Source organism: Megalobrama amblycephala, linkage group LG4 (assembly GCF_018812025.1).
Source record: "Megalobrama amblycephala isolate DHTTF-2021 linkage group LG4, ASM1881202v1, whole genome shotgun sequence".
NCBI classification, from domain to species: Eukaryota; Metazoa; Chordata; class Actinopteri; order Cypriniformes; family Xenocyprididae; genus Megalobrama; species Megalobrama amblycephala.
In genome coordinates, this window is record NC_063047.1 from 139052 (window position 1) to 162791 (window position 23740).

General features: G+C 41.9%; 1 protein-coding gene across 5 annotated transcripts; it reads left to right on the forward strand.

Moving 5' to 3' along the window:
- Window positions 1-86: 86 nt before the first annotated feature.
- On the forward strand, window positions 87-19973 carry hook3 (hook microtubule-tethering protein 3). Of its 5 annotated transcripts, XM_048186656.1 has the most exons (25): window positions 87-356; window positions 4833-4918; window positions 5584-5656; window positions 5750-5800; window positions 5911-6043; window positions 6227-6294; window positions 6398-6460; window positions 6541-6624; window positions 10752-10915; window positions 11380-11451; window positions 13149-13289; window positions 13361-13562; window positions 13645-13755; window positions 14036-14120; window positions 14211-14280; window positions 14459-14599; window positions 15181-15268; window positions 15883-15942; window positions 16724-16758; window positions 16838-16920; window positions 17314-17414; window positions 17502-17606; window positions 17697-17768; window positions 18083-18219; window positions 19013-19973. In XM_048186656.1, the coding sequence occupies exons 1-25, from the start codon at window positions 300-302 to the stop codon at window positions 19026-19028; spliced, it is 2298 nt and encodes a 765-aa protein (XP_048042613.1). In that variant the 5' UTR covers window positions 87-299; the 3' UTR covers window positions 19029-19973. The 5 variants fall into 5 exon arrangements, with proteins under 5 accessions (XP_048042613.1, XP_048042614.1, XP_048042615.1 ...); XM_048186657.1 differs by lacking the exon at window positions 15883-15942 and having other exon boundaries at window positions 89-356; XM_048186658.1 differs by lacking the exon at window positions 11380-11451 and having other exon boundaries at window positions 90-356.
- The last annotated feature ends 3767 nt before the right edge of the window (window positions 19974-23740 follow it).

A 23740-nucleotide genomic window follows, 5' to 3' on the forward strand; every position in this document is an offset into this window, starting at 1 on the left:
CCATCTTTTCACCAAAGCAGTTTTCTGCCGCGTGATTTTCCGCCAGGCATTAGGTGTCCTGATCTGCAGGGTGGCAGCTGAAGGACCCCTTGTGTCTGTCTGACTGACTGGGGAAAAAATCCGCTAAAGTGAGTCTGTCGCCGCCGCTTTATTCATCAAAACCAGCTTTAGTTCGACAGGATTCCTCTCGGAGCCGGTCAGTGATCGCGCAGGCAGCGGCGGAAGCTCGTTTCACTCACTTTATTTATTTTCAGCCGGAGATTCGCGCGATCAAACACACAGTCGAGTCGGAACCGAACATGAGCGCGCTGGAGACTCTGGACCGAGTGGAGCTGTGTGAGAGTCTGCTGACCTGGGTGAGTCCGGCGGTCCATCTCGCTCTTCTGCTCATATAATGCGGTTATTAATGAGAATTCAGCGATCGATTCTTTATAACGAGGATCATGTTTACATTCTCACACACACACACACACACACACACACACACACACACACACACAATCACAATCACAATCTCTCTCACACACACACACACACAATCACAATCTCTCTCTCTCACACACACACACACACACACACACACACACACAATCACAATCTCTCTCACACACACACACACACACACACACACACACAATCACAATCTCTCTCTCTCACACACACACACACACACACTCACACACACACACACACACACACACACACACACACACAATCACAATCTCTCTCACACACACACACACACACACACACACACACACACACACACACACACACACAGAGTAAGAACTAGACTGACCAACTAGCAGTTCTGACCTGTGGCCGGGTGTATCAGACTAATCTAAGTTAGTCATCTAATGTTTTCTTTAGTAACTTCAGCTCAGTCTAATGTAAAGGTTTATTGTTTTGAATCCGAAAGTAAGAGTGTTTGTCTCTTGACTAGCTGTTTAGTTGGTCAGATTAGTTCTGGAATGACCTCAGATCAGTTGATTGAGTTTCTCTATCTGAGCTCCTATTGATCATTGGATTGATTGATCACTGACTGTGTGTGTGTGTGTGTGTGTGTGTGATGATACTGATAAATCAGTGCAGTTTTTGTGTGTTTAGCTCGAGACCTGATCACCTGTAATAATGTAATATGTAATAATAATCTCTCCAGATCTGCGGCGGTGTTTGTGTATTAACAGCTCTTAAAGGGTTAGTTCACCTAAAAAATGAAGTTTCTGTCATTAATTGACTCTCCCTCATGTCGTTCCACACCCGTAAGACCTTCGTTCATCTTCAGAACACAAATTAAGATATTTTTGATGAAATCAGAGAGACTCGTCCATAGACAGCAATATAATCAACACTTTCAAGGTCCAGAAAGGAACTAAAGACATCGTTAAAACAGTCATGTGACTGCAGTGGTTCAACCTTAATGTTATGAAGAGACGAGAATACTTTTTGTGCGCAAAAACAAAACAAAAATAATGACTTTATTCAACAATCTCTTCTCTTCTGTCATTATCTTACGCAGGTGACGCAGTAACACAGTGAAGCTTCCGTGTTTACGTCCGAATGCTGGCTCAGTATTGGCCAAAGTTGATCATGTGATCAGCATGACGCATACAGGAGCCAGCCAATAATGAGTCGGCGTTCTGACGATGAACCTGGAAGCGCTGGACGTAAACAACGTATGAGAATGAGATTGTTGATTAAAGTTATTTTTGTTTTGTTTTTGCGCACAAAAAGTATTCTCGTCTCTTCATAACATTAAGGTTGAACCACTGCAGTCACATGACTGTTTTAACGATGTCTTTAGTTCCTTTCGGGACCTTGAAAGTGTTGATTATATTGCTGTCTATGGACGAGTCTCTCTGATTTCATCAAAAATATCTTAATTTGTGTTCTGAAGATGAACGAAGGTCAAACGGGTGTGGAACGACATGAGGGAGAGTCATTAATGACAGAAATTAATTTGTGGGTGAACTAACCCTTTAACTCGAGACCTGCTCACCTGTAATGAGTGAGTTGTATAGTTTAATACTAGTTAGTAATGATCTGTCGTGTCTCTCCTGATCCGGTGTGTGTGTGTGTGTGTGTGTGTGTGTGTGTGTGTGTGTATTACCAGCTCTTAATAGGATTGTTTATGACTGACGCATGTGATATCCGTCACTATCCCAGCATCCTCCTGAAACATAAAGCTCTCACCATGCTTGTATCTGACGACACGTTCAGACGTCGAGCAGAGATTGATTTCAGCACAAACAGCGAATGAGACGCTTTCATCTCAGAGAAAGATGTGAAGATATCATGTAATGTACAGTATTTTTATCCCACTGCGTCAGAGTTTATAATGTGACTGAAAAACACAAGAGAAGATCAGACGTTCAGAAGAATCGGTGATGCTGATATCTTGAGTTATTTCATCTGTCAGCTCAGTATAAAAGGATAAAAACACATGTCTTCAGGAAGGGAAGAGCATCATCACATCACATGATTGTTTTTGAGTTTGTTTAAATAGCAGAATTGAGCTGTGATTGAGTTTCATTTCATCATCAATGCTGTTTTCCACTTCAGTTCATTCCCACATTCTTCCATTTGTGTTATTTTCAATAGTAATAGTTTCCGATGCCTCTCATTTCTGCGCTTGTTCCTCATCAGAAGTGTGATGGTGTGACGGATGTGGTTTGAGGCTGTTGTGTGATTGTCAGCGCCGTGATTGACTGCTGAATTCACTGCACAGCATTATTTTAAATACAGTATGTTTTCATAATCGTTCTTCTTAATGTAATAACTCTCTGATGTAACCAAGGCAAACCTGTTAAAGTGCCCTATTATGCTATTTTAAAGCTCCTAATGTTGTTTAGAGTCTCCTACAGCAGATTCACATTCATCCAGAATCAAAAACACTTTCTTTTCTCATAATATCCACTGCAGCATCAGCTCTTTTCTCTCAGTGTCTGAAACGAAGATTCGGTCTCTCTAAACCCCGCCTTTCTGAGAGCTGCTCTGCTGTGATTGGCCAGAAACCAAACGCTCATTATCATATCTGAATCTCAGCTCTTGATTCACAGTGATGCGAACAGTAATCACTGTTTTACCTTATTGCTTTGGTCTTCTCGACATGAACAACACGAACCAAACTCTTCCAGTCTCTGATACACCTACAGTGATTGAGGGCGGGGCAAAGAGACGTTGTTCACCGGCAGCCAATGGGCTGGCATTATGCAAATTAGTTACAAACCTACGCAGGTTCAAAAGGACGTGAGACTGAATTACTGACGACTCGTTTCAGCAGTTCAGAATCGATTCTTTCTTTAGGAGACAAAAAAACTCATTTATCTTTGATCTTTAAATCTTTTCAGAAGTTTTACATTCACAAAACTTGAAAGTCACGATGAAATCAGAATTGATAATGTCAGTGCGGATCAGATCTGGAGTATTCAGATTCACTTCACAGTAAGCTAACTGTCCAGAAGCCTTTGCTGCTGCTTCAGATGTGAAGCGTCTCTCACACACATTCCTCACGCAGCTCCGATCACAGCCGACACGTCACCGCAAGCTCAGCTGACACGCCCGTCTTCCTGTTTACACTGCGGCTGAACCTGCGGGAGCACGTGTCACCGCGACATCATCGGAGCCGGGCTTGATCTGCGTCTGTGTCGTTCAGCTGTTTTTCCTGCTTCTCTGTTTCCTGAGACGATCAAGGCCGTGGGTGTGACTTCCTGTCCTGAGTCTAGTGTGATGTTAGTGATGAAATCTGGCAGCACAATAGCGCTTTGTGTTGATTGTGGAGTTTCACTGTGTTTGTTCTGCAAACGTCCAGAACTATCAAAAGCAGAAAACCCTTTTCCAGCGTGGAAACCTGTGCAGAACAGAGAAATCTGAATCTTAGTGCAGATTAGTCGATTAAAGTGTCATAAGCAGAAGTGAATGGAGCCTGTGTGTGAAATGACACTTGAGCTCGAGTTTCTCAACTCCACACGTGACGTCTGCGATCACAGCGTTAGTTCGTGTAATAACAGACGCTCGGGGATATAAACAGATGAAGCCCAGCGTCTGATTTCTGCTGTCTCTCGTCTAGAGCTCTGTGAAATCCCTTTCCTTTCTTCCAAATTCCATTTTTTTTCCTATTCTTATTTTTTAAGGATTTCATCTTTTCCCTGAGTTTAATTCTTCTGGACTCTTGGTTAAATTGAAATTTTAATAATCAAAAAGCATGTCTAACTAATTGAAATCATGTAAATTACACAATATAACAACAATTTATTAAAATTAACTACAATTTAAAAAAAAAAATTACATTTTCAGAGTCTCAAATTCCATGTTTTACATGTTAAGTTTTCTGGATTTCATTTTAATGGTTTAATTAAATTTTAATAATCAAAAAACAAAAATTAAAAACATGCAGACATCAGATTTCAGTAGCAGTCTTTAATATTCACTAGGGATGCAGGATAAAGAGAATTTTGGCTGATAATTCTTTATATTTTAAAGCCAATAACTGATATATTGGGCGATAAGTCTAAATCCAAATTTTTATATAATTTTTGAGAGGCTGATTACAAAAACAAAAGTTTCACCTTTAAAAGCCATGTCCCAATGCTCTCATTATAATATTATGTAGCTTATATGACAGACTTGTGCTGCACTAAACTGTATTGTACTCCAGTCATACATTAAAAATGAACGTATGTCGGCCGATACCGATATGTTGGCCAATATATCGTGCATTCGTTTGTCATCGACTCTGTTGGTGTACTGTTTTTCGCCTACTATATAGTAGTGTTCAATTTTGCGTTGTGGTTCCTGGTGTTAATCTGATCCTGTCATTGTGTTGTGTTCAGATCCAGACGTTTGGTGTGGAGGCGCCATGTTCGACAGTAGACGAGCTGACCAGTGGACTGGCCATGGCACAAGTCCTGCAGAAAATGTGAGACACGCATGATGAGATACAACATGTGTATCACTATATGGTTATTTTGTTAGAAATAAGATTATGATGGCAAAAAATTAGATTACATTAAAACACTGTATATAGTCATCACTGTATGAATTAAATATACACTGATGCTTATTAAAGCTATAACATTTTCGAATACTTTAAAGTGATCAGTCAAGAGCAGTGAGTGAGCTTCTCGAACTCTTTTGTAGTTTGATGAACATTAATGACACAGACGGCAGCAGTTTATTAGGCTGCTGTCACTTTAAGACCAAATGCACAGGTCTAATATACTGATACACATGCAACGGTTTACATTCGTAACGGCCTGTGTTTACGTCAATACTCACCAAGACGGCCATTTTGACACATAAATGTGTGCATTTGATAGTTCAACCACAGTAAACTGAGCACAGTCCGTCCGTGTGAGTACTGAACTGAGCTCTGTCACGTTCTGCTCTTGAAGATTTAAAATCGCTTCAGAGTTCAAACTGACTAGACTTAAATCGCATGCAAAGGATGAGCTTGACATGAAGAGTCACATGAGAGTAACCGCGATTACAAAATCTCTAGTGGTTGCCAGATTTCTCTGTGGATGAGAGAGATGACAAACCTCCCTCATTAACATGATGTTACTCTCTCTCTCTCTCTCTCAGTGATGTCATTTATTTCACTGACGCTTGGATCAGTCGTATTAAAGCTGATGTTGGAGACAACTGGAGGTTAAAGGTACTCACGGCTCTCCTTCACACGCGTGTGCTCTGCTCTTCACACATCTTACAGGGTCTTTTGTTTTTTCATGTCATCTTCTTTTTTTTTCAGATCAGCAATTTAAAGAAAATATTGAAAGGTATTCTGGATTACAACCATGAGGTGAGACGCATCTTCCTGTGTGACACGTTCATGTTGTTATACGTCCATTATTTTTTCTCTTGAGTTGACCCCTAACCTCTCTGTCTCTCCATCTGTCTGTGGTTCTGCAGATTTTGGGGCAGCAGATCAATGATTTCACTCTTCCAGACGTCAGTCTCATCGCAGAACATTCAGATGCAGCTGAACTGGGCCGAATGCTGCAGCTCATCCTGGGCTGTGCTGTTAACTGTGAACAGAAACAAGGTGTGTGTGTGAAGTGTGTGTGTGTGTGTGTGTGTGTGTGTGTGTGTGTGTGTGTGTGTGTGTGTGTGTGTGTGTGTGTGTGTGTGTTGAAGGGATGAAGGGAGATTGCTCCTTCATATTTTTGTGGAAACCATGATACATTTTATTTTTGAGTATTCTTTGACATTGTGATCTTGTTTCCAGAATACATCCAGACCATCATGATGATGGAGGAGTCGGTCCAGCACGTGGTCATGACCGCCATCCAAGAGGTCAGCATCTCTCGCGTGTCATGGATGTGCTCTGTCTGTGTGTGTGTGTGTGTGTTACAGGCTGCTGTTTGTGTCTTTAACATGTTTAATCATGTGTCTGCAGCTCATGAGCAAAGAGACGCCCGTGTCCGCAGGAAACGACTCGTATGTGGATCTTGACCGGCAGGTACGGTCAATCTGGAGCTCAGTTATTGATGATAAACCCACCGTTAGAAATGCCTGAAGTGTTTTTCCTCTCTCGATCAGTTGAAGAAGACGGTGGAGGACCTGAACGACGCTCTGGCCACTAAAGAGGAGATCGCTCAGAGGTGCCATGAGCTCGACATGCAGGTAAAGACGCGCGTCTCATCGACTGTGTCTGAACGTCACTAATCCGGACGCTTGTATCGATTCACACCCCCTTCATGTAGTTTGTAGGTTCATCTGAGTAGATGTAAGAAGTGTGATGTTCACTAAATGATGCATCGTCAACAGATTCTCTCCTGTTTAACTGATCAGATGTTGTAGATGTCTGTGATATTTGAGTGCAGTCTTCAGGTGTGTGTGTTGTTGATGTGGTAACCTCTCCTCCTCTGCCTTGCTTTCAAAGGCGTACCTCGTCCAAGAGGAGCGAGATAGACTGAGGTTAGAATGTATTGATCTAGACGAGAGGGTAAATGTCTCTTTTCTTCTGCTCTCACTCGTTGCTGAATTCGCTGTCTGCTTTCAAACATCCCTGAGTAGTGTGCAGGGTGTTAAACTCTCTGTGTGTGTGTTCAGTGCCATCACCCCATAGGCTGATCCTTAGTCATGTGACACTGCCCTGTGGTTCCCATGGCAACTGTAGACGCCACCACGGGCGGCACATCCAATCAGCCCGTCTTCAGCTGACTGTAGCGCTTCATATCTGTCCACATGGATGATAGATCCATCCTGCAGCGAAACTACCCAGAGTTCAGAGTTCACCGCTGCTTCGCCCCACCCTGTGCCGCATGATGCCTATTATTGATTATATACGTATGAGTTTAATGCATACGTCTGCTTTAAAAAATTAGATCCATTTAGAGAATAATTTCACTGAAAACATGCTTTGATAGCAAGTGAATGTTTAAGTGTATTTAACCTGTTAACTGTCACCCTTCTAGAACTGAACTGAAATGATTTTAATTCATGAATGCTGTGAATACAGAGCTAATGCTGGTCTCTCTTTAAAGAGACGCTCGGCAGATTATTGTAAAAAAGTACTGTAATTACAATACAGCAGATGTACTGAATTAAAAATTTTTATTTCATACAAAATCTATATTGTACAAAATAATTTGGACTCTAAAATTTTTGGAAACTTGTTTCCACCATGAAATAAAAAATTTAAAAAGTTAATTGCGACTTCTCACAATTCTGATTTGTTTTTCTCTTAATTGCGAGATATAAAGTCAGAATTGCAAGTTATAAAGTCAGAATTGCAAGTTATAAAGTCAGAATTGCGAGATATAAAATCGGAATTGCGAGATGTAGTCGGAATTGTGAGATATAAAGTCAGAATTGCGAGATGTAGTCGGAATTGTGAGATATAAAACCGGAATTGTGAGATATAAAACCGGAATTGTGAGATATAAAGTCAGAATTGCGAGATGTAGTCGGAATTGTGAGATATAAAACCGGAATTGTGAGATATAAAAAATTGCGAGATGTAGTCGGAATTGTGAGATATAAAAAATTGCGAGATGTAGTCGGAATTGTGAGATATAAAGTCAGAATTGTGAGATATAAAGTCAGAATTGCGAGATGTAGTCGGAATTGTGAGATATAAAGTCAGAATTGCGAGATGTAGTCGGAATTGTGAGATATAAAAAATTGCGAGATGTAGTCGGAATTGTGAGATATAAAAAATTGCGAGATGTAGTCGGAATTGTGAGATATAAAACCGGAATTGTGAGATATAAAGTCAGAATTGCGAGATGTAGTCGGAATTGTGAGATATAAAGTCAGAATTGCGAGATGTAGTCAGAATTGCGAGATGTAGTCGGAATTGTGAGATATAAAGTCAGAATTGCGAGATGTAGTCGGAATTGTGAGATATAAAACCGGAATTGCGAGATGTAGTCGGAATAGAGAGATATAAAATTGTGAGATATAAAGTCAGAATTGCGAGATGTAGTCGGAATTGTGAGATATAAAATCAGAATTGCGAGATGTAGTCGGAATTGTGAGATATAAAACCGGAATTGTGAGATATAAAACCGGAATTGTGAGATATAAAGTCAGAATTGCGAGATGTAGTCGGAATTGTGAGATATAAAGTCAGAATTGCGAGATGTAGTCGGAATTGTGAGATATAAAACCGGAATTGTGAGATATAAAACCGGAATTGTGAGATATAAAACCGGAATTGTGAGATATAAAGTCAGAATTGCGAGATGTAGTCGGAATTGTGAGATATAAAACCGGAATTGTGAGATATAAAACGAGATGTAGTCGGAATTGTGAGATATAAAACCGGAATTGTGAGATATAAAGTCAGAATTGCGAGATGTAGTCGGAATTGTGAGATATAAAGTCAGAATTGCGAGATGTAGTCGGAATTGTGAGATATAAAGTCAGAATTGCGAGATGTAGTCGGAATTGTGAGATATAAAACCGGAATTGCGAGATGTAGTCGGAATAGATTGTGAGATATAAAACCGGAATTGTGAGATATAAAGTCAGAATTGCGAGATGTAGTCGGAATTGTGAGATATAAAGTCAGAATTGCGAGATGTAGTCGGAATTGTGAGATATAAAGTCAGAATTGCGAGATGTAGTCGGAATTGTGAGATATAAAGTCAGAATTGCGAGATGTAGTCGGAATAGAGAGATATAAAATTGTGAGATATAAAACCGGAATTGTGAGATATAAAGTCAGAATTGCGAGATGTAGTCGGAATTGTGAGATATAAAACCGGAATTGTGAGATATAAAACCGGAATTGTGAGATATAAAGTCAGAATTGCGAGATATAGTCGGAATAGAGAGATATAAAATTGTGAGATATAAAACCGGAATTGTGAGATATAAAGTCAGAATTGCGAGATGTAGTCGGAATTGTGAGATATAAAACCGGAATTGTGAGATATAAAGTCAGAATTGCGAGATATAGTCGGAAATGTGAGATATAAAGTCAGAATTGCGAGATGTAGTCGGAATTGTGAGATATAAAACCGGAATTGTGAGATATAAAGTCAGAATTGCGAGATATAAAATCAGAATTGCGAGATGTAGTCGGAATAGAGAGATATAAAATCGGAATTGCGAGATGTAGTCGGAAATGTGAGATATAAAGTCAGAATTGCGAGATGTAGTCGGAATTGTGAGATATAAAACCGGAATTGTGAGATATAAAGTCAGAATTGCGAGATATAAAATCAGAATTGCGAGATGTAGTCGGAATAGAGAGATATAAAATCGGAATTGCGAGATGTAGTCGGAAATGTGAGATATAAAGTCAGAATTGCGAGATGTAGTCGGAATTGTGAGATATAAAACCGGAATTGTGAGATATAAAGTCAGAATTGCGAGATATAAAATCAGAATTGCGAGATGTAGTCGGAATAGAGAGATATAAAATCGGAATTGCGAGATATAAAGTCAGAATTGCGAGATATAGTCGGAAATGTGAGATATAAAGTCAGAATTGCGAGATATAAAGTTGGAATTGTGAGATATAAAACCGGAATTTTGAGATATAAAATCGGAATTGCAAGATATAGTCGGAATAGAGAGATATAAAATCGGAATTGTGAGATATAAAATCGGAATTGCGAGATATAAAGTCTGAATTGTGTGATATATTTTTGTTATTGTGTGAGTTTATTGGTGGAAAAAAGCTTTCATAAAATTTGCTTTAAAATCAAAGCCGTGTTCCAAATTTGAAGTTGATATCACAAAACTTGAGCCGCTAAAATGTTTTGGTAACACTTTAGTATAGGGAACACATATTCACTATTAACTACGACTTTTCACTCAATAAACTCCTAATGTACTGCTTATTAATAGTTAGTAAGGTAGTTAAGTTTAGGGATTGGGCAGAATTAAGAATGTAGAATAAGGTCATACAATTAATATGTGCTTAATAAGTACTAATAAACAGCCACTATTCTAGTAATATGCATACTAATAAGCAACTAAAGAACCCTAAAATAAAGTGTTACCAATGTTTAAAGTATCTTTGCTATGGTAACAGTCCGATTTCAAAACTGTTTTCACAGGATGAGCTTTAAAATAAAGCCTAATTTATGATGAGTAAAATACGTGATGGAGAAAAGGCAATAAAGTGTCACACAGACAGTTAAGAATGTACTGACTCAAGGCCAGTTTTCAGTAACAAACATCTGGTTCAGAAGATCACACATGTTTGTAGAAGTTCAGAGAGAAGAAGCTCCACATCGGCAGCACCGGCTCTGATCCGGCCGTCTGTGACTCTCTCTCTGTCTGTGCTGAAGGTGGCGGCTCTGCAGGAGGAGAAGAGCAGTCTGCTGGCGGAGAACCAGGTGCTGATGGAGCGGCTCAACCAGTCGGACTCCATCGAGGATCTGAACAGCCCGGCGGGACGCAGACACCTGCAGCTTCAGACGCAGCTGGAGCAGCTGCAGGAGGAGACCTTCAGGTGAGGAACCGTGACGAGACGCGGGGTTAAATCAGTCTAACGCACAGACTCCTGTAGCTTTGATAAAACGACGGAAACACGAATGCGATTAAAGTCACAAATAATTACGTTCCCTTTATAGTCACCGTAAACAGTTCTCCCGCACAGTGATGTGATTCATTCATTTGCGGCTGTCAATTCGTGTGATGATCAGCTGTCAAAAGTTAGGAATAATTCAGATTAAGAAGTCTCTTTATGTAATCAAAAATACAGTAAAAACAGTGAAATGTTATTCCGGTGTAAATCAGCTGTTTTCTATGTGAATATATAGTAAAGTGTAATTTATTCCTGTGATCAAAGCTGAATTTTCAGCATCATTACTCCAGTCTTCAGTGTCACATGATCCTAACCGTGATTCCTCTGAGCGTCAGCTGTTATCAGCGAATGAGGAAGTGAGGTCATCATGTGGTAATGTTCAATGACAGGACGAGCGCTCTGGACGAGTCTCAGTTGAGCTGGCACTGCCTGCCTCTGCCCTCTCAGCTGCCCCGGTGGAGGTAACGCTGGGCACACTGGGAGATCTGATGGGCACCGGGGCGGATCTGCATTAAAGCACACGCGTGGGCTCAGGGACACGGACTCTCTGCGTTACTGTTTAATTCTGTCGCACACACTGAATGAATCCAGCGAGGTGTCAGTCAAATCACCGTTATTATCACTGTGTCCGAATGAACGTCACAGGCCCTGTTTACACCTGGTATTAAGATGCATTTTGGTCGATCGGATCACAAGTAGATGAGAGAGAGACATTCCTGTTTACATTCCTGGTGTTATAATCCGTCTCTTTTGTCCACTTCCTTAATGTTTATTGTGTCAGTAGTGGCTGTTCGAACACATTCGGCCACATGAGCATCTACACCACGAACACAATCCGGTCGAATGCGTGTTCGACTCTGGAAGTGATCGTAAGTGGACAAGCTCAAAACGTTTTACACCCCATTTACACCTGTATTTAGTGTCGTCCACATTCACGTGATCCGACTGACCAAAACACATCTTAATACCAGCTGTAAACTGGACCTCAGTCACATGTGAATCAGTCAGTAGATCTGCACTGTGAATGATGTTCGTCCTTAGTATGTTTGACTTGTTTTCCTTGAAAAATATCTAAACATTCTTAAATCAAGATACATTTACTGAAGAAGAGAGATGACTGAAGATATTAAGACTCGATTAATGAAAAATGTATTAAAATGAAGTGAGATTTTGCTTAAAATAAGAACAAATATCTGCCAATGGAGTCCTGTTCATTAAACAAGTCTTCATATCTTCAGTCATTTCTCTTCTCCAGTAAATGGAAAACGAGACAGAAACACTGAGGAAGAACGTCATTTTTGCAGTGCATCAGGGCCCTATGATTTCTGCGATAATAATAATGATTAATTTTATTGAAACATTACACTCTAAACCTCTGCTGTGGAGCCAAAAGATAAAAGGAATTGTTCAAATTTCATTTTAAAAGAATAATTAAAATGTTAAAGTTTTATGCATTGATTTGATTTGCGTTAGTACACATTAAATCATAAAACAGCATCAGGAAAAATGAAAACGCACAGCACATAAAACACATTTCACAGGGCATTATTATTGTTAAAAGTGTAATAAATTAATAAAGTTTTATTAATTCAATTGATTAGACATTCTTTGTGATCATTAAAATTTGAATAAACCTTTTAAAAATGGAATCCAGAACAATTCAAATGGAAAAACCACAGAATGTGTGTTAAAAATAAAGCAGATTTCACGGCGCCCTGGTGTGTGTGACACTGGAACCTCACGTGTGTCATGTGATTCTGTCATGTGATTGAACCCTGTCTTTATTGTGTATGTGATTAAACGCCGATTAAGAAGATTGTGAACGAAGGAACATTTACATAAAGCAGATTCATCATTCTCATTATTGTAATCTAAAACAAAACAACAAAAAATATGTTTATATTTAAAATAATATTTGATATATTATTTAAATAAGAAGTGTGTTGTACAGTATTTATAGATTTATGAAAGTATTTTTAGTACCAATGTAAGAATCATCTGAATTGAGACTTTATTGATATTTTATTTTTGCTTCCTGTCTGGGAAATATTAATTTATCTTCCATGCAAACATTTGTTATGGCTTAAATGATCTGTTCTGTGACTGACGGCGAGTGTGTGTGTGTGTGTGTGTGTGTGTGTGTGTGTGTGTGTGTCAGATTGGAGGCGGCTAAGGACGATTATCGCATCCGCTGTGAGGAGCTGGAGAAGGAGCTGCTGGAGGTCAGAGGTCAGAACGAGGAGCTGACCTCTCTGGCAGAGGAGGCGCAGTCGCTCAAAGACGAGATGGACGTGTTGAGGTGAGACGCAGACCTGAGACGCGCCGCACACGCGCTGAGGATGAACTCTGAACCCTGTGTGTGTGTTTCAGGCATTCGTCTGATAAGGTGTCCAAGCTGGAGGGGCAGGTGGAGGCGTACAAGAAGAAGCTGGAGGATCTGGGCGATCTGAGGCGGCAGGTGAAGCTGCTGGAGGAGAAGAACACCAGCTACATGCAGAACACCGTCACGCTGGAGGAAGACCTGCGCAAGGCCAACGCCGCTCGAGGACAGCTGGAGACCTACAAGAGACAGGTGTGAGGAGACCAACCGCATGTGTTATGCGCTGAAATATTGGCATCGAGCCGCTGTAATGGACGCCTGCGTTGCGTTTCAGGTGGTGGAGCTTCAGAACAAGCTCTCGGAGGAGTCCAAGAAAGCCGACAAGATGGAGTTTGAGTATAAACGAGTGAAGGAGAAAGTCGACTCGCTTCAGAAAGAGAAAGACGTAAGAAGACAGCTTGATTTAATCATGAGGAGCTCATACCGAAGCTCGCGTTATTAAGGTTTAACTGTGCTGAAACAGGAAGCGGCTGCAGAAATGATGAGATATGAACGAGCGTATCTGCAGGGGCTTCCTGAAGCACAGCATCTGTTATTTTCATTGCTCTTTTCTCTTGTTATTTTAGTCACTAGTTCACAGATCTGTGTGTCTGTGTGTCATCTTCATCTCCTGTCTTTAAATAAGACACGGCTCAGTTTTATCCATGTTGTTTGTGCGTCTGCAGCGGATGAGGACGGAGCGAGACTCTCTGAAGGAGACCATCGAGGAGCTGAAGTGTGTCAAAGCTCAAGAGTCTCAGCTGACCTCAGGTGATACAGACTTTAAACTAATATTTAATTAAGTATACTTGTGTTATATATGTATATAATTGGTTGATCTGATCACTCGTGTTTCATCAGGTTTGGTGCCGCTGTGCAGTAACGAGCCGTCTGATTCGCTGGCTGCAGAAATCATCACACCGGAGATTCGGTAGGTGAAATACAGTGTATGAAAGACTCTCAGACTGGATCTTTATTGTTCTTCACTTTAGCCTTTACGTGTTTGAGAGGTTCGGCTGGTTCGTGTGTCCAGCGTTAAACACTCGTCAGGCTTTAGTTAATGGTCATCATGTGATGTTCAGTTGTGTGTTTGTGTTTTGGGTTGTCAGGGAGCGTTTGATTCGCCTGCAGCACGAGAATAAGATGCTGAAGCTGGCTCAGGAGGGCTCTGATAACGAGCAGATCGCGCTGCTGCAGAGTTTACTGGAGGACGCCAACAGCAGGAAGAACGAGCTGGAGACCGAGAACAGGTGACCGCTTTAGACGGATCAATGTCTGTAGTGGTGAACTGAGACTACAACAAATATAATTTACCTTCCCATTTGATCCAACAGCAAAAACAATCCACATTAGCATATCTGTGACTCTCCAAAAGAGGAAAAACGGCAGCGCTGACTAGCTTACTGTAATTTAATATAATCATTTTTGAATGAAAATATAAATGCTTTGCTAAATTTTATTACGGTCTGGGAAAAGAGTCCATTATCACACAGATCTAATGTTGTAAATACAGTTCACTCACTTAAAGCGATATATATCAAATCTCAGCTGCTTAATTGTTTATTTAATCTCATAATGTAACTATATTCAGCTCTAATCTGATCATGTGACTATAAGACATGAAAACATTATAAACATTAACATCATGATTTTCTGTAAAGCTGCTTTGAAATAGTGTGTGTTGTGAAAAACAAAATACAAATATTGGACACACTGTCACACACACACACACACACACACACACTCACACACACACACTCACTCACTCACACAGCAGGTTACACAGGTGAATGAACTGAAGTGTGTGTGTGTGTGTGTGTGTGTGTGTCAGGCTGGCCAATCAGAGGCTGCTGGAGGGTCAGTCTCAGGTGGAGGAGCTGCAGAAGTCTCTTCAGGAACACGGATCCAAAGCAGATGATGTGAGTCGAACGTTTCGTGACGTCAGTAGAGTTAGTCGTGCTGCTGATCTGAGTGTCTGATGGAGCCGGAAGCGCGAGCAGCTCATCATCCATATTCACTAACGCATGCCTCACACACCACATGACCAGACACAGCTTATCTGCAAAACAGTTCCTAAAGAGATCAAAGCGCTGGAGAGTCGAACCAGAGCTGCTGCATTTCACATTCTTGTGATTCTGAACACTTCCTCAACCTAAACTTAACTTTAACTTTTCAATTTTTTTTAATGTTTTCTTTTCTTTCAGCTTTATTTCAGTGAACAACAATGTTTTTGATAGTTATAGTTCAACGATAATAACCCTGGTCTAACACACACCTGACTGTGTCACGGCTCCATCACGCGTGTGTCGCACTAACGCCCTGCTGTGTGTCTTCACTAACCTCTTTCTCTTCACTGTGATGTCACTCGTGATGTAGCATGATCCAGGCTTGCCATTGGTCGTCCTGCCGGGTGATGCCATCATCATCGTCCTCATCATCGTCTTCATCAAAAGCACATGTGTGTGTTACTTTAGTCTGACCGCCTGCTTCATTTGATCATCCCTGTGTGTGTGTGTGTGTGTGTGTGTGACAGGCGTCTGTTGACTCAGGTCTGCTCTCTTCTGTCTGTCCATCAAATCTCTCTCAGTCTGCTGTAAGTACAGTCCAGCATTTTGCAGCTTTGTGATTGATTGTTTCCGCTCGATCGCATGCGCAGCTCACACACGCGTGTCACAGATCTGCTGCCGGATCCACCAGACGAGTCGTCTGAGCATGATCGATCCATGCGTTGATCATTTGTAATGCTCTCGCTGGGTTTTTCTGTTGAATGTGAGTTTCACGAGACCGAATGCTGATCTGGAAGCTGTTGCTCAGATGATCAGGTGTTTGAATCGTCCTGCACTGCATTTTCAGTTTGATTTCCATAAATAGTTACACTGATGAGGTTTATGTCAATACAGAGTAAAGTTAGATTTATTATAGTAGCCTCGACAGGTGTTTAATCTTCACAGCAGGTTGACTGAACAACTAGTCAGCTGGTTCATGTTCACCAGAGACTCTCTCTCAAAACTACAAATAACACATAAATTCACTAGCCGACCTCACTAACCCACTAGTCAGCTGCTTCATAACTAGTATGACTATAATCTGATCACATTCGTACAGTGTTTATATGAAACATTATCCTCTGTGTGTTTGTCTGGTGTTGGTCGCTGGTGATTTTGAGCTCGTCAGCGCCCTCTGCTGGATCACTGCAGTGTGAACGACATCCGGCTCTCTTCAGCACTCTCAGTAGTGATCACTGTGAAGGGCTCGTGACGCTGCAGTGTGTGAATGCGGTTTGTGTCCAGCAGGAGGCGCTGCAGTGTTTCACTTTAATGCATCGTGACAGTGAATTTGTGTTGGACCAACTTTAACATCATCTTCTTCTTCAGATGGTGTTATTGAAGAGGAAGCTTCAGGAACATCTGTGAGTATCAGCAGATATTGATGGTGTTTATCACCGTGACGGACTTCATCATGAGTGTGTGATTCTTCTTGGTCTTCAGAGAGAAATTAAGGGACGCCACTAACCAGCTTCAGGAGAAGAGCGCAGAGATCGAAGAGCTGGAGAACAAACACAGCTCCAGCGGTGAGACTCGTGATCAACACACAAACATCTAAACGCTCTTAAATCAAGATGCATTTACTGGAGAAGAACAATGACTGAAGATATTAAGACTCGATTAATGAAAAATGTGTCAGTGTGCGTCTCGATCAGATCAATCAGTCGTGTGCATGAATTCGGGCACTAGTAAGAGCGCACGAGGACACTGACGACTCTTTTCCCAGGGACATGACAACGTCCTCGATGTACAACGTCAAATAAACGGATCTTGATTTAAGAATGTTTAGATGTTTGTGCTGAAAAACACGACAGAAACACTGAGGAAGAACATGATTTTCTGCAGTGTATACATGTAAACGTGTGTGTGTGTGTGTGTGCTGCAGTCCGTTTAAACGAGAGTGTGTTGAATCATTTCAGCTCAGAGGATTGAAGAGCTGGAGGACGCGCTGAAGAAGAAAGATGAAGACATGAAACAGATGGAGGAGAGATACAAGAAATACCTGGAGAAAGCCAAGAGCGTACGTCTGACACGCCTGTGTGTGTGTGTGTGTGTGTGTGAGTGTGTAAGCGTGTGTGTGATGCTGATGTTGTGTGTTTGTGTGCAGGTCATCCGTACGCTGGACCCCAAACAGAATCAGGGTTCTGCTCCTGAAGTTCAGGCCCTGAAGAACCAGCTGCAGGAGCGCGAGAGGATGCTGCACTCGCTCGAGGTCAGACACACACACACACACACACACACACACACACACACACACACTCACACACGCTGTTATGTGACTGTTCTGTGTTTGTCTGTGCAGAAGGAGTACGACAAGACAAAGTCTCAGAGAGACCAGGAGGAGAAACTCATTGTATCTGCCTGGTACAACATGGTGTGTATCAACACGACACACACTGACACACACCGACACACACCGACACACACCGACACACACTGACACACACCGACACACACCGACACACACCGACACACACCGACACACACCGACACACACCGACACACACTGACACACGGCTCAACAGTATGGATGTAATGCACTAGGTGGCGCTGTTACACTAAGCTCAGCTCGAGTTTGTCTGACGGATATGAAAGTTTAAATACTGAACACTAGTCTCCACATCAGTCACGTCAGCTTTACACAACACCGTGATGAACAGGAAAATAACCACATGACGTGTGTTTCAGGGAATGGCTCTGCAGAAGAAAGCGGCGGAGGATCGGCTGGCCAGCACCGGCTCGGGTCAGTCCTTCCTGGCCCGGCAGAGACAGGCCACCAGCACCAGACGGTCGTATCCGGGCCACGTGCAGCCCACCGCAGCCAGGTAGAGCGTCACCACGGCGACCTCAGCACAGCCAATCAGGACGCCCGACTCCACCCCTTAATGTCCTCTTCCTCCTCTCTGCCCATCTGATGAATCAGGGTCTCTGGACGCTCCTGCTCGCTTTAATTATATCAGCATTAATTAATCAACACACTCCCAACAAACGTGTAATTTCCCATCGGACACTTTTTAAAGGAGGCTTTGCAGTATTTTAAGGGTTATTATCGACACACAGGAGACTTTTGAGTGTTTTTATTTGCTACACGTTACGTCACGTCTTTAAGCTGTCCTCTTTATTATCTATGCATTGAAAGAGCTACATGTTGCACCATATGTTTGTATCTTGTGTAGGTCGTCGTGACATTTAGAGGCGCTTCCTGTTGTTTGTTTTTGTTGATTCATTCCCGATGCCTTAATACAGACTCACAGCTGCTGTCGATCACTGTCTGTCGCGTCCGCTGTCGTCACACGAGAGTCCTTCGAAACATGACGCTCTTCCTCGGCAGCACAAACCCGCTTCTTTTTGATGCATTTTTCATTAATCAAGTCTTAATATCTTCAGTTATTCTGTTTCTCCAGTAAATGTATCTTGATTTAAGAATGTTTAGATATTTGTGCTGGAAAACAAGACTGAGGAAGAACATGATTTTTACAGGCCAAATATTTAAAAAATAAACTAAAACTCTGATGTCGAATCAGGCGTGTTGGACGAGGAGCCGCGACTCTCCAGTGACGCTCAGCGGACGCTCGCTGCTGAATCTGTGACTGACACCTGTCAATCTCTCTTTCACAGTGATGTTAAAGCATGAGCGGCAGGGGGCGGGGCTGCATGACATCAGGGGGCGGGGCTGCATGACTGACAGTGATTTGAGCAGTTTAACCCATCGCTGCACACTAACTAACCCATGCTGTCCCAGAATGCTCTGGTCTCGCGCACCGATCGGAAGTGGGCGGGGCCGGCGCGTGTCAATCATCGGGCAGAAGAGCGCGAGCTTCGACTGTTACGCTTTAAAGACGGATGATGTTCCTCACGTCTGTTTAGTTGCTTTGATCATTGTTTCAGTATTTTCTGTAGTTTCTATGAACAAACGAGCCTCTTCATCGTCATCGCTGCATCATCAGCCATTAGAGCGAATGACGGAGGAGCCGAACCCAGTCTGTTACCCATAGTGTTGAACTCTATTTATTTGATGCTGAATCAGTAAGTGCTTTTGATGATTCTGACACAATGTTACAAACTGCTGCAGTAAATCTTCTGCTTTTCTTCATCAGCTGTTACTAAATATTCCCGTAACGCACAGCGATTGCCGGACGAGACGGACGCGTGTCTGCGATCAGTATCTAGTGTTGTTTTTAAGAGGCGATTGATTGAATGTTTGAGGCTTTCTGATCACTGTGGACCGAGTTCAGAGGTTAAACGCTAAAGGTCTCTCGCAACCGTCCATGAGCAGACTAACGCCTCGAACCGAGGAAAACGGTCGTGATCTTGCTGTGTGAGATTGATTTTATCAGAACTTTCATCTGAAGTAGCAAACATTCGTTCCATTTGCCAAGTTTTATATTGCTTGTATACAATATGTACATACTGTATGTGTGCGACGCTGGAGGAACGTTCAGCAGTTCATGGCGAGAACCGATTAGATGCGTTTCATAATGTGTCTCCATTGATGAACTTGTGCTTCCGACGCTGCAAAACTGTACAGTTGTTATTCAAGTTGTAAATAAAGCTTGTATAAAACATTCATGTTTCAAAATCACAGTTGTTCTTTGTTTTATTTGCCTTTGTGGATCTACTTTTCTTCTCTTGACAGGGATATTCATTACTCTTTCATTTCTCCCCTCCAGTGATTTCTGTTTTAGTTTAAAGGAGCCTCTTTCACAAGATGTAATATCAGTCTCTGGTGTCTCCAGAATGTGTGTGAAGTTTCAGCTCAAAATCCCCCACAGATCATTTATTATAGCTTGTCAAATTTGCCCCTATTTGGGTGTGAGCAAAAACATGCCGTTTTTGTGTGTGTCCCTTTAAATGCAAATGAGCTGCTGCTCCAGAAGAGGGCGGAGCTTTAACAGCTCAACAACAACAAAGCTGGAGAATCTCACGCAGCCAAAATGAGGATTGTCAGTAACGGTGTTCAGCCTTACATTGTTCAAACCGGAGTCGACACTGATGGAGAGACTCAGGAAGAAGTTACAACTTTTAGACGTTTCTGAATGGTTAGTGGATAAATTGATGTAGTTGCTGTGGAGTTGATTCAACTCATCCACTAGCATGTGCCGTCATGTTCATCTTTTGTGTTGAATTGACCCTCGTTTGTGAAGCAGTCCGGCGTAAAATGACGGCATGTCAACAACACTCGACTACAACAACTCTTCCTCTTCTCTAAAGCAGCCCAACATGGCTCCGCCCCCTTTGTTGCGTGTTCTCGGGGGCGGGGTTTATGTAAATTTTAGGGTTTGTGATGTCACTAACCTGGGAAGAAGCTCGTTGTAGTCCCTACCAGCCATTTGTTGTAGTCCTTAAAAAGAAAATATCTCTCTTTGCATTGAACTTTGAGTGTTGTAACTTTGCAGATGTTGTTTATGATCAAACGGCAACATTACACACTAACTAAAGTTAAAAAAGTCAAATCATTCCCCTTTAAATCTGCTGCTGTCATGCAAAACAGGGTTATTATCGTTAACTAAAACTATTAAAAAAAACATTTCTGATCATTGAGATAACACTGCTCTTCATGTTCTTCGTCTCCTCACTGTAACATGTAAAGCGCAAATGAATTATGACCCTTGACCCCATGACAGGTGGGCATGTGAGACTGGCTTGACCTTTGACCTTTCGTCCATGAGCGCTGACCGAACATTCGTTCACACTGCGATTGCACGATAAACATCAGTGTTCCTACATGAGAAGACGATCTCCGGCTCTCCTACACCATTACTAGAGTTTCACACCGTTGTTTCTCTGTTATTGTTGAAAACTGAAAACTGCTTGTAAACTTTGGGTTCGTTTGTGTTTGTCAATGGAAGGTCTGAAGTCAGAGATTCAGCATGTGAAATTTCTCCAGATCCTCCAGCTTGGCTTTTGTTTTAAGTCATTAACTCACTCTTTTCAGTGTTCTAGATCAATACAGTTAAACTTGAACAGAGAAAAATAGTAATTGACAAGCTGGTCGTAATCTGATCTTCTGAATCTCTGCAGGATGTTTTTCCGTTCATATGATATTCGATGAAGTTTGTCTTCTCTGTTTATTAAACTCAAACTCTCATCAGGTGTTCACACTGTTTCCACGATCATTACTGATAAAACATCAGGTCTGACGCTCTCATATTCATACACAAACTGAGACTCAGTTTCAGGTCAGCTAGAATGATCGTTTGTCTTTCTTCTGTGGAGCACAAGAGCAGTTTCAACAGTATTCATGCTGCTTTTTCCGTTCACAGTGAGAACAGCACGAGGCCTCGAGGTTCCTCCGAGCGAATTATTGAACACAGATTCACTCGAGCTCATTTGAGTTTTTTCTCATGCAGCCAGAACATAAATATTAGACAAAGGGTTAAGTTCGGCCTGTCAGACGCGTGTTCGGCCCACAGGCGTGTTTAACTTTCCTCGCTCTAATCCGACACCGAACTGATGTCATTTCAGAAACACTCCAAACAAATTAGTGCCGTCATTCAAAGCGTGGCCGAGTAATTATTCTGATCAGTCCAGCCTCAGGAAAACTGGCCTCACAATGTGTGCATTTATGAAACGCTCGGATTTTAATTTCAAATGACCTGAAGCTGACGACAACACAAAGCGCTTATTGACGATCTGCTCGACTGCTGTTGTCTGGCTCTCTGCCTCGATTTCGAAAACACAGCTGAGAGACGCAGGTCCTTTCCACACATTTTCTCTGGATTCGACTCGATTCGAAATGTCACACGCTGATGTTCAAATGAACCAAACCAAAGTCCCTTTAAGACAAGTCATTTCACTCGGCGGCCATCTTAGAAACGCCTCTCGGGCATCCTGGGCATCATGCAGCTCCTATCTCTTTGAATGGGGAAACATCAGATTCTCCAAAACTGTTCGCCAACCTTACGATTAAATTTCATATTTGAAATCACCAATGAAATCTAACAACAACCGACTCATAAATTTAGTTTCTAAACGCTCGAATCATGACAAAAAAAAAAACTTTATTTTTTCAGGCTGGATCAAGCTAATGCGCATGCGCAGACCTAAATGCGCGTCTCTTCGGAGGCGCGCGTCTGACTGTTTCTATAGAAACCGGTGATTCTAACTGCCGCTGAGGTGACGCGATGACTTTAGCAGTCGGCGATTGGCTCTTGGCTTTAGAAGGCGGGACTTATTCCGCCATATTGCGCGTTACACTTTCTCCCATTCAAGACAATACAAGTGACACTTATTGTGTTATTCTATATTCTTTGACCAAACTGAACCAGTGCGTGATCCTCCACTGCCATCAGCTCTTCACATGATGAACACTAGATTCTAGAGGAAGTGAGGTCATGTAGCTAATGTGTTTCCTGACCAGGATGAAGGACGCTTCATCACATCATCTTCAGTCAGTTCATTCAGGTGTAGGTTCTCTGAGGAACTCGTCCTTGGCTTCAAACTCGCCGTTAGCGTGGATGAATGTGGGAAATGAATCGCTTTGTGGCCCAGTTCTGTCCGATAGGAGCGAGGGAGTTTAAAATGCATGGGTAAAAACGATGAATGCATTCCATGGACGACGCTGGGGTTTGATGTATTGTGGCTCCACAGGGAAAACGCTTGCGCTGATCATTCATATGAAGAACACGCGTCTGCAGCCAAACTCTATAATGAAATGAATGGATTCACTAACAGCTCAAACATCTGCTCGTCCTCTGAGCGTTTATAAACTCCATCATCGCTGCCAACAGCAGGTCTGTCCGGTCCGAGAGAGATCCATTAGCGTTGTTCTCCTCTGGCTAGACAGCGTGAACAGCGATGCTAGATAGCTCAGTTTATTAAAGTCATATATAAACTCAGCGGTGTATTTGATAGTCAGCGGTGACAGAGCAGGCAGGCATCTAGTCAGGACAAAAAATATTGTTTTCTGTTATCATAGATCATTTATTTGTGGGCTTTACAGAACATACATTTGGCATCTCTTGTATTGCATATATTCCAATTCATCTTCACGACTTTGATCATACTCGATGACTTACTTATTATGCGGCCTCTGAAAAGAGCCAATCACCGATTGGTAAAGTCATCGCATCATCGCAGCAGCCGTTAGAAGCTCCGGTTGCTGCACATGCGCATTGGCTGGCCCAAACTTAAAGGGTTAGTTCACCCAAAAATTAAAATTCTGTCGTTAATTACTCACCCTCATGTCGTTCCACACCCGTAAGAACTTCATTCATCTTCACAACACAAATTAAGATATTTTTGATGAAATCCGATGGCTCAGTGAGGCCTGAGCAATGACATTTCCTCTCTCAAGATCCATTAATGTACTAAAAACATATTTAAATCAGTTCATGTGAGTACAGT